Consider the following 12,116-nt stretch of genomic DNA (forward strand, 5'->3'; position numbering starts at 1 on the left):
CGGACTGAAGGGTCCCAGGTTCGATTCCGGTCAAGGGCATGTACGTTGGTTGCGGGCACATCCCCGGTGGGGGATGTGAGGAGGCAGCTGATCGATGTTTCTCTCTCATCGATGTTTCTAACTCTCTATCCCTCTCTCTTCCTCTCTGTAAAAAATCAATAAAATATATTAAAAAAAAAAAAGAAACCCAGCTAATTAATGATGAAGAATCATAACCTAAAAGATAAACTGCGGACAGAATTGTTCTTGTGAACTAATTCAGTCATATATACTTAATTCTGAAATTTCCTCAACCTTGTGAAAATAATTATAGACCTAAACTACTTTTGTGGACTGCATTATAAGATAAGACAGAAAATAAACTCCAATTCTAAGACACAGGTGTTTGGGGAGGGGGAGGAGACTTTATTTTTATTTTCATTTTGTAGGCTTCTGATGAATTAGGTTATTTCTTCTGTCATAAAACTGTAGGTAAAAATGGCTGAAAAGTCTGTCAAACATCATACTGAATATGTGCATAATGAATTCTAAGTATAGTTTGTATTTTTTCAAGATATAATTTTTTGGTGGAAAGTTACTCTGAAATTTTTCAGGAAACAACATAAAGTTAAGTTTCAGTGTTTCACCTGCTGACGCTGCAGGTAGACTGTCTCTCTTCATCTGTATATGAATCTGATGCAGAGGGGATCATAAGAAAGGTCAAAAGAAATAGAGCCAGAAATCAGGGAGAGACCCCCAAAGGTCTCTAAGTGACCAGGGCCAGTGTCACAAAGCCCACCCCCTGAAGCTGGCATGTAAGCAAGCATTCTGGGACAGGCATCATGTCTGTCTTGTTTACCACTAATCTCAAGCACCATATTTACTAGTTGGCCCTCAGTAAAAATTAGCAGAAGGAAGAGAGAATGGAAGGAAGAGAGGAAGGAAGGAAGGAAGGAAGGAAGGAAGGAAGGAAGGAAGGAAGGAAGGAAGGAAGGAAGGAAGGAAGGAAGGAAGGAAGGAAGGAAGGGAGGGAGGGAGGGAGGGAGGGAGGGAGGGAGGGAGGGAGGGAGGGAGGGAAGGAGGGAGCTTTAGGGTGTGAGAAGTATACAGGGTATTCATTAACTCTTTTTTTTTCCAGGTGATGTTGAGAGTATGTTTAATAAAGCTGGGGACAGTGAAACAAAGGGCTTAGGGTAGAAGAAGCAACAGGAGAGGGCCTAGGTGGTGCTCTGCTCTGACTCTCTAGACAAGTTAAAGAAGTGAGCCAAGGCGGGGCTACTGTTTGTTGGCTTACTGGGAAGTGAAGGTCACAGTGAGAGAAGTGAGCCCAGGAGCGACTACTGTTGGCTCACTGAGAAGTCAGAGAAAAGGGGGCCTTAAAGACAGGTTCAGGGGGTTAGCCTGGGACAAGGTGCCGCTGCTCATTGCTCTCCTGGTTGCAAGTCTTGCAGGACTCCTTAGAGTTTAGGAGAGAAAAGTAAAGATGCACATCTGAGAGAGAAGAGAAGCGCCGGCATACTCCAGAGAGAGCCCACTATATTAACTCTTTATGGAATTAATATCCTTCTAACTTTTAAATTTTAATAATTTTGATTATGTATATGATAGACACAATTACTGATCTTTCTCACAACCTATACTGACTGTAATTCTCCCAAACAGAGACCCTACCTAACTTTCTCTACTTTAAAACCACCTGGAATTTCTTAGGGTCTGAAATATGAATAAAGTCTGTACAGCACAAATGTGGCTTTTATAAAGATTTGCTTTGATGTCACATCAGGTCTTCTCAAGCCTGCCTCTTAAGCTACTTGAGGTTTAAAAGGGCCTGCAGGCCCCAGCCAGTTTGGCTCAGTGGCTAGAGTGTTGGCCCACGGACTGAAAGGTCCTGGGTTCAATTCCAGTCAAGGGCATGTACCTCAGTTGCAGGCTCCATCCAGCCTTGGTCTGGGGCACGTGCAGGAGGCAACCAATTGATGTGTCTCCCTCACATTGATGTTTCTCTCTGTCTCTTCCCCTGCCTTCCACTCTCCATAAAAATCAATAGATAAATATCCTCGGTGAGGATTAATAAAAAAAATAAAACATAAAAAAATATAAGGGCCTGCAGGAAGACTGGAAATTATGTTTCTACTTTAGCCCCTCCCCTCTGCCAAAAGGACCATGTGAAAAGTGAACCCCAACTGACCACATTTTTGCCCTTTCATTTTCATCCCCAGATTAGTCACCCTCTGGAAAAATATTAAATATTAAATATATTTACCAGGAGTATATACTTTGTTTTGTTTTAGTCCATGAAGCTGTACTAACTTCTTCGCCATGATAAATACGGGCCTCTCAAACAGAATAAACTTGTTTCCCACATCAAATTTTTGTCTCATGAAAGTGAAAGTTCCAAGTCCTGGAATCTGAACTCCCTGAAAGGAAAAAAAGGAAAAAACATAGCAACAATTTACTGAAGGAGTGAAGAAATATAATCTATAGTATTGTTATTTTAAAAAATGAATAGACTTAACCTTAGCCCTTAAAAATTCAATGATCCTACAATCCTTTACAGCTACAGCATTTTATGACTCTATGTCTTTAAATAAGTTTAGTATAAAATGTAATATATCAACCCATGATGCCTTTCTGACATCAGATCCCTCATCTCCTTATCATTCAGAGGCTGTGAGGACTAAGAAAACTTGCATGTGCTACAACTGCTCTTAATCTACTAGTATATCTAAGATTATTCTTGTCCTAAACTGTGGGACATTTTAAATTTTAATCATTTGTCATTGGAAGGAGAGAATTTAAGGGATCCTGAGAATTTCTGCTTTCCCGTTCCTTCTTTGAAATGTTTTATCCCATCCTTAAAATCAGACAACCCAGTGCCCAAGGCATATGGTGCAATGTGGCAACCTCTGGTTCTTAAACTAGGTCTCTGTCTCTCTGGAAATATCATACATCGAGGTTTACAAACTCAGGGGCCAAGAAAGGATGCAAGTGAGTGAGTGAAGTTATGCAGTCAGAGAATGTGGTGGGCAGACAGAGCATGCCCCATCGAAAGGGGAAAGCCCATAGCCAGCTCCAGCCAACTGTCACACACACAAATGAAAAACTGGTATTGTTAAATCTGATTTTTTGAGAAAAAAAAAATCCAACATTTTATATACACTCTCCCAATTTTAAGTGGCGATGACTAATTCAAATTATTAGACCAAACAAAATTAGGTTGAAGGATGAATTCAGCCCAAGGGCTGTCACATAGGGTATAAAAGTTCCACAACCTCGAAGTTCCCTCCAAACTCCCCAATCAGGAAGAATTAGTCCAGCCCTGAGAAAAGTTTCTCATTTTTAGCAAGTTGAGTTCAGGCCCTGTCTTCTTATATTGCAATTAAAATCCAATCCCTACGAGGAGGAAAGACACGAAGCATTATTATATCCTTCTAGATCTAAGCCAGGAACTATCGGATCACAGATAAGCAAAATTCATTTAGTTGCTCTCCACACACACAGGCTGATTAGTGATATACTGTGTATCCTAGAAGAGCAGAACTTTCAAATATTCACAAGTCCCAAGTGTGAGCATCATAAAATCACAAGACCAAAAGTTAAACTGGGTGGTTCTAAAGTCTGCTATCCTGCTCCCAGCAAAATTACATGGGACTAAGGTGGAAGGATTCTTTGGACTCCTACCTTGTGTAGGGATAACTGCCGTTCCACAAATTCCGATACATGCTCCCAAATAGTAGAGACATCTGTAATTCAAAAGAAACCAAAAATAATTTATTTAAGTACCCATGTGGTAGTACCTTAGTGCTAATAAATAAAAATGTAAATATTAAATGCAGATCAAATAACCATGATTCCCAATTAATTTCAAATGAACAGAAAACAAGGTTATTTCCCAAAATTAATTTTCCAGGTAACTAACCCTTTAAAGTTCCAAAAATGTAATTAGAAATATAATAAGTATAATGAAGTTTTAAAGAAAATCTTTCCAGAATGAAAGGAACTCTGTCACATATTTCTATTGATGTGATAAAATTAACTAAGTACAATCTACCCTTTTCTTATTGACCCATTCAACAAACAATTGAGTGTCGACTCTGTGCCATCTGATTCATGTGAACATTCATTCTTATACCATTCTGTAACACAGGAATAAAGCCAAGGGTGTCGTCCCGATATGTCAAGATGCCGCCTTCGATCTGTATCATGGATACACAGTATACTATAATTAGGTATTTCCTTTATTCTTCCCATACTATTGTTTTCCCCACTCCTCCCCACACCCATAGACAAAAGAAGTCTACTGCTAGCTTCTAAGAAGTAAGGTCTTTCACCCAGTCCCAACTGTACACTAAATTAAAAATATCATGACCGAAAACATCAATTCATTAATAATACAGAATCTCCGTATCCAGTCTCATGGAGGCCTTTCAAAGTTATTAGGTCAAGCCTGACCAGCACGAATCAGTGGTTGGGCATCAACCTATGAATCAGGAGGTCACCTTTTGATTCCCAGTCAGGGCACAAGCCCAGTTGCCAGCTTGATCCCCAGGGTGGGGCGTGCAAGAGACAGCTGATGGATGATTCTCTCTCATCATTGATGTTTCTATCTCTCTCTCTCCCTCTCCCTTCCTCTCTGAAATCAATAAAAATATTTTTTAATGTTATTAGGTCAAAACTGTTAAGTCTTTCACCTAGACTCCTGATATGCAGCTCAAATTTCAGGAAAACAATCTACACCAAAGGGAAATGATTTGATTAGGCTCAGGAGAAACTCTATCGCCTGCAACCAAACCCTAGTGAAAAGACTTGACTGATATTTCAGTCCACCCTTGTTGCTTTACTCTATAACAGTGGTTCTCAACTTTCCTAATGCCTCGACCCTTTAATACAGTTCCTCATGTTGTGGTGACCCCCAACCATAAAATTATTTTCGTTGCTACTTCATAACTGTAATTTTGCTACTGTTATGAATCATAATGTAAATATCTGATATGCAGGATTATTTTCATTGTTACAAATTGAACATAATTAAAGCATAGTGATTAATCACAAAAACAATATGTAATTATATATGTGTTTTCCGATGGTCTTTAGGCGAACCCTGTGAAAGGGTCGTTCGACCCCCAAAGGGGTCTCGACCCACAGGTTGAGAACCGCTGCTCTATAAAATCCAATGGGCAAGCTTATATAAGAGCAGAGTTTATTATTCTAAACTGAAATTTACTATTTCTCATTGAAGAAAAAGGAAAACATGCAAATCATCCTCTTTAGATAGTTCTTGGCCCCTGCAATTCAATTGGAATAGATTTGGAAATTTTACAGACTGTGAGTTCTAACTTTGAGTTCTCTGATATCCCCAAATATCAGAACAAAAATAATTTTAATCCAATCTAAAAAGCAAATTAAATAATATGCTACTTTGTTATTTTAAGGAAAGCTGTTGTTATTTTAATGTTTCTCTCTCATTGATGTTTCTATTATAAAGAAATAATCCCTATATTCAGTTCAACCTTCATTTGACTTCAAATTCTAAACAGTTTGTGCACTCAAAACCCATATTTTAAATACAGTACCAAGTAGCAGAAATACTGTATCTCATATCTATATATAAAAGGCTAAGCGAGCAGCTGACTGGCCGGTAGGTATGACGCGCACTGACCACCAAGGGGCAGACACTCAATGCAGGAGCTGCCGAGTGATAGCAACTTTGCAGAGTGCCCTCTCGCACTCCAGGGCCCCTCGGGGGATGTCGGACTGCCGGTTTCGGCCCGATCCCCACAGACCAGGCCAAGGGATCCCACCTGCCAGAGGGACCCCTGCTCACTCCACAGATGCCTTTCAAATCCCAGTGCTGCTCCAGGTGTGGCTGGCCAGGGTGGGGACTGGGGGAGGTTGGCTCCAGGGTGTGTCCGTCCCATCTTGCCCAATCCCGCCCCACTGGCCACCTTCTAATTAATTTCCTTTCAATGTGTATGAATCCATGCACCGGGCCTCTAGTATGGTCATAATAAAAAAGAATAAGTGCCCACTGTGTAAATTACAGAATAACATATACTAGTATGCTTTAAATGGATATTAATATCAACAATTAAAAATAAGTTCCTTGACTTTATAAAAGATCATCTTCAATTAAAATACTGGCATACGAACAGAATAAATTATTACTGAGCAATTTGAACAAAAACCATGTTCCCAGAGCCTAATGCAGTGGAAAGGTCAGTGGGCTGCATGGATTCCTAGCTGTGTTGTCACCAATAGTTTCACCAGCTCACCTCTGTCCTTCTAAGTAATATAATTGCATAACATTAAACCGGTAAAACATACAGAAGCAGCAGGACTTCATACATACAATGATGAAAAGTTAATTTATGTGTTTTGCTGAAATTGGGGCAGGGCATTTGTGAAAGTTAATAAGTAGTCATTTGACTTTTGCTTCTGTCATTCAACCAATAAAGCTCTTGCTGAAGTCACAAATGGCCTCCTTGTCAACAAACTCAATGGGCATGTTTAATTTTCACCTCTCTGACTCCTGTCATCTCTGACACTGGTTACCACTTGCTAAGTATAAATTTATATTTTTATTTCTGTGAATATTTGATTAACATGCATCTTTCTCCAGTAGATTATGAATTCCAAGGTTTCTGTTCACCAGCAGTTCTCTAGTACCCAGCACATAGTATGTTCTAAAAATTACTTGAATGGCCCTAGCTCAGTGGTTCTCAACCTTCCTAATGCCGCGACCCTTTAATACAGTTCCTCATGTTGTGGTGACCCCAACCATAAAATTATTTTCGTTGCTACTTCATAAATGTAATTTTGCTACTGTTATGAATCGTAATGTAAATATCTGATATGCAGGATGTATTTTCATTGTTACAAATTGAACATAATTAAAGCATAGTGATTAATCACAAAACAATATGTAATTATATATGTGTTTTCCGATGGTCTTAGGTGACCCCTGTGAAAGGGTCGTTCGACCCCCAAAGGGGTCGCAACCCACAGGTTGAGAACCGCTGCCCTAGCTGGTTTGGCTCAGTGGATAGAACATCGGTCTGTGAACTGAAGGGCTCAATCCCCAGTAGGGGGCGTGTAGGAGGCAGCCCATCAATGGTTCTCATCATTGATGTTTCTATCTCTCCCTTTCCCTTCCTCTCTGAAATCAATACAAATATATATATTTTTTAAAATAAACAACAATTAGTTGAGTGAATAAATTATCTATAAATTTATAAATATGGCAAATATTTTTGAAACCATAGTATTTAATGCTTCTTTTAGAATTATTTTAACAGGGAAAAATAGGAGTGAAGCAGAGGAAAGAGTAAGAAGACGCATCTACTCATCTACTTGTCTCCTCAAATGATTTGGTTCAAGCCTAGCCAACATCACTAAGTTACAATGAACTGATAGTAACCCCAAATTCCATTGCTGGAGCACCTTTCTTCCCAAGGGCTCCTATCTCTTACAGAATGATCTCAGTGTCGCTTTGGGGTGACTCTTCTGAGAAACTATGCTTTCAACCAAGCCTAGTACGTTTTCTATGAAAAGCTGCTGGGTCCTCTTGCTAACACCCAGCTCTTCTTATGATCACCTCACTTCCTTAATACAACCCCAAGATACCAAGGGCAACAAAAAAAGTAGCTGTATTTTTGCATGAACTTTGAGGAGCGGGCGTGGGGTGGTTGTTATAAGCTAACATTTATTGAGCATTTACTTTGCCCTAGTCCTGGAGCTAAGTGCTGTATAGACATTGTCTTATTCAATCAAAAGCCTTAACTGGCCCCTGTCCCTTATTAAGGCAGTCAATACAATTGTTTTTGGGCATCCAGCCTGAGCCTGATATGCCAAGGTGGTTGCCAAGGTGACATGGCCACTTTAGGGGATAGAGAAGGAGGTCTTCCACTTGGTCCCCAACAAGCAGATAAAGGTTTAGCCCCAGGGCCCCCACCTCAAGTCGCTTACCCTCCTGGCTCAGCAAGGGCAGTGTGGGCAACACATTCTTGCCCACGCCCTGCAGGCAAGGGAAGATGGTGTCCAGCATCTCCACTCCTCAGTCGGCTCTTGCTGGGTCCTAAACCGGTCTTTTGTCTTCCTTCTGCAACTTATACAAAAGTGATTTTCCCACCCGCCAGTCCTCTCTTCCCAGACCTTTGGATAATCCTTAAATATACAAATTACCAAATATTGAAAATTTTCTCTCTTAAATGTCCCTCCCCCTGCCCTGGCTCTCCCTCGAGCGGCTTCCACCGCAGGAAAACCAGAGCTGAAAAGCACCAGAACGAGCGCGTGCAAAGCCTTGCTAGCACTCCGCACCACAGAGAGGCAAGAGCCTCAGCCGCGGAGGGACAGGGCCAACCTAGGGGAGGGAGGGGCCGTTGCTAGGATGCAACAAAGGGTCGCTCCATTGCTAGGGTCTTGGCCCCGCCCCCTAAAATGAGCCCCCAGGTTGTCCCAGTGATTTCAGGAGCTCCAGATAGCGAGGTTGGGAATGTATTTTTAACGTTGTTTCCTTCCCCTCTTACCCTGGGCAGCAAAGAAACTTGGTTCTTTTTGTAATCACTTTATACAACTCAAGGACTACCTTTTGCCCTAGTGATGGACATTTGAATCTCCGGATCTGTTTGAGGGTTTAAATTTGAGCTGGAATTTGTTTCCCAGTTTGGGTTTTTCCTGGGCTCCCCCTCCAAGGAAAAGGAGTGCTGGAGGATTGAGGAGGGAGTTGACTTTTAGTCATTTGACTTCAAATTCAAAACAGTTTGTGCACTCAAAACCGTATTTTAAATACAACACCAAGTAGCAGGAATACTGTAGCTCATATATAGTCATGATAAAAGGGGATAAGTGCCCACTGTGTAAATTATAGAATAACATATATGCTTTAAATGGATATTAATATCAACAATTAAACATAAGTTCCCTGACTTTATAAAAGATCATCTTCAATCAAAATACTGGCATACAAACAGAATAAATTATCACTAAGCAATATGAACAAAAACCATGTTCCCAAAACCTAATGCAGTGTAAAGGTCAGTGGGCTGCATGTCTGCAGACCGTCCCGCCTCCATGGATTCCTAGCTGTGTAGTCACCAACTTAAAGAATTAGAATGAGCCCTAGCTAGCTTGGCTCAGTGGATAGAGCGTTGGCCTGAGGACTGAAGGGTCCTGGGTTCGATTCCACTCAAGGGTACATGCCTATGTTGCAGCCCAATCCCCCGTAGGGGGTGTGCAGGAGGAGCCAATCATTGATTCTCTCTCATCACTGATGTTTCTCTTTTTCCCTCTCCCTTCCTCTCTGAAATCAATAAAAATATATTTTTTAAAAAATAGAACAAGAACATCAAGAAAAACCCAGAATAAGTAGAAGGAAGGAAATAAAGATTAGAGCAGAAATAAATGACAGAGACTAAAAAGTCAATACAAAAAAAAAAATCAATGAAACCAAGAGATGGTTCTTTGAAAAAATAAACAAGATTGATGAACTTTTAGTCAAACTCATCAAGAAACAGAGGACCCAAATAAATAAAATCAAAAATAAAAGTAGTGAAGTAATAACTGATACCACAGAAATACAAAGGATTGTAAGAAAATACTATGAACAACTATATGGCAACAAGCTGGACAATGTGGACAAAATGGAAAAATTCCTAAAAAAATACAACCTCCCAAAACTGAATGAGAAAGAATCAGAAAATCTAAATAGGCCAATAACAACTGAGGAAAAAGAAGCAGTAATCACAAAATTCCCAGCAAAGAAAAGCCCTGGTCCGGATGGCTTCACAGGCAAGTTTTACCAAACATTCAAAGAACTAACACCTGTACTCCTCAAACTATTCCCAAAAATCCAAGAGGAAGGAACACTTCCAAGCTCTTTATATGAGGCCAGCATTTTCCGAATTCCAATAGGCCAATATCCCTGATGAACATAAATGCTAAAATCCTCAACAAAATATTAGCAAATCGCATCCAGCAATATATGAAAATGATCATACACCATGACCAAATGGGATTTATTTCAGGGATGTAAGGCTAGTATAATATTTGCAAATCAATAAACATGATATATCACATAAACAAATTAAAAGACAAAAATCACATGACCATATCAATAGATGCAGAAAAAGCATTCAACAAAATCCAACACCCATTTTTGATAAAAACTCTCAGCAAAGTGGGAATAGAGGGAGCGTATCTCAACATAACAAAGGCCATATATGACAAACCTACATTGAGCATCATATTCAATGGGCAAAATCTAAAACCATTTCCCCTAAGAACTGGAACAAGACAGGGATGCCCACTGTCACCATTCTTATTCAACATAGTACTGGAAGTCCTAGCCACAGCAATCAGATAAGAAGAAATAAAAAGCATACAAACTGGAAAGGAGGAAGTAAAACTCTCATTATTTGCAGATGACATGATATTGTACACAGAAAACTCTAAAGACTCCACCAAAAAACTACTACATTTAATAAATGACTTTTGCAACATAGCAGGATACAAAATAAACACCCAAAAAATCAATGGTTTTTTAATATACCAATAATTAATTCTCAAAAAGAGAAACTAAACAATCCCATTTACCAATGTAACAAAAAAATTAAGATACTTAGGAATAAATTTAACCAAGGAGGTAAAAGACTTGTACTCAGAAAACTACAGGACAAAAGAGATAGAGGAAGAAATAAACAAGTGGAAGAATATACTGTGTTCCTGGATTGATTGAATTAACATCATTAAAATGTCCATACTTCCCAAGGCAATCTATAGATTCAATGCAATCCCGATTAAAATACCAACAGCGTATTTCACAGACCTAGAACAAATACTCCAAAATTTTATATGGACTTAAAAAAGACCCCCCAAGAGCCACAACAATCTTGAGAGAAAAGAACAAAGTTGGAGGAATCATGATACCAGATATCAAGTTATACTACAAAGCCACCATAATCAAAACAGCCTGGCACTGAGACAAGAGCAGGCATAAAGATCAATGGAACAGAACACAGACCCCAGAAATTGACCCAAGCCATTACACTCAAGTAATATTTGACAAAGGAGGCAAAAGCATACAATGGAATCAAGACAGTTTCTTCAATAAATGGTGCTGGGAAAATTAGACAGATACATGCAAAAAAAATGAAAGTAGACACAAACTTACATCATACACAAGAATAAACTCAAAATAGATAAAAGATCTAAATGTAAGTCGGGAAACCATAAAAATCCTAAAAGAAACCATAGGCAGCAAAATCTCAGACATGTCTTGTAGCAATATGTTTACAGATACATCTCCTAGGGCAAAGGAAACTAAATAGACATTTTCTCCTCTTTTAAGGAGAAAATAAACAAATGGGACTACATCAAAACAAAAAGCTTCTACACAGCAAAAGAAACCATCAATAAAATGAAAAGGGAGCCCACTGTATGGGAGAACATATTTGGCAATGATACATCTGATAAAGGGTTAATATCCAACATATATAAGGAACTCATGCAACTTAACAAAAGGAAGACCAAAATCCAATTACAAAATGGACAAAGGACCTAAATAGACACTTCTCCATAGGGGACATACAGATGAGCATTATACAGAAATGCTCAAAGTCATTGATCATCAAAGAGATGCAAATTGAAACAACAATGAGGTATCACCTCACACCTGTCAGAATGGCTACCATCAACAAATCAACAAATGACAAGTGCTGGTGAGGATGTGGAGAAAAGGGAACCCTAGTACACTGCTGGTGGAATGCAGATTGGTGCAGCCATTATGGAAAACTGCATGGAGTTTCCTCAAAAAATTATATATGGAACTGCCATTTGACCCAGTGATCCCACTTCTAAGAATATATCCTAAGAAAACCAAAACACCAATAAAAAAAAATGTATGCACCCCTATGTTCTAGCAGCACAATTTACAATAGGTAAGATCTGGAAACAGGCCAAGTGCTCATCAGTTCATGGGTGGATAAAAAAGCTGTGGTGCATTTGTACCATAGAATACTATGCAGCAGTAAGAAAGAAGACTCTCGCCCCTAACCGGTTTGGCTCAGTGGATAGAGCGTCAGCTGCGGATTTCAAGGGTTCCAAGTTCGATTCCAGTCAAGGGCATGTACCTTGGTTTCGGG

The 12,116-nt window shown here is 39.5% G+C and overlaps 1 protein-coding gene across 1 annotated transcript in view; it reads right to left on the reverse strand.

The window, feature by feature from the left end:
* The window catches only part of CCDC81 (coiled-coil domain containing 81), a 34,783-nt gene extending 26,713 nt beyond the window's left edge, over positions 1 to 8,070 (reverse strand). The window contains exons 1-3 of the mRNA XM_023757386.1: positions 7,945 to 8,070; positions 3,661 to 3,722; positions 2,256 to 2,396 (exon numbers count right to left, since the gene is read on the reverse strand). Coding sequence (XP_023613154.1) covers positions 2,256 to 2,396; positions 3,661 to 3,722; positions 7,945 to 8,023 — 282 coding nt within the window. The 5' untranslated portion in view covers positions 8,024 to 8,070. The remainder of the gene's footprint in view (positions 1 to 2,255; positions 2,397 to 3,660; positions 3,723 to 7,944) is intronic.
* Positions 8,071 to 12,116: the final 4,046 nt, after the last annotated feature.

The sequence above is a fragment of the Myotis lucifugus genome, unplaced genomic scaffold (genome assembly GCF_000147115.1).
Source record: "Myotis lucifugus unplaced genomic scaffold, Myoluc2.0 scaffold_106, whole genome shotgun sequence".
Classification (NCBI taxonomy): domain Eukaryota; kingdom Metazoa; phylum Chordata; class Mammalia; order Chiroptera; family Vespertilionidae; genus Myotis; species Myotis lucifugus.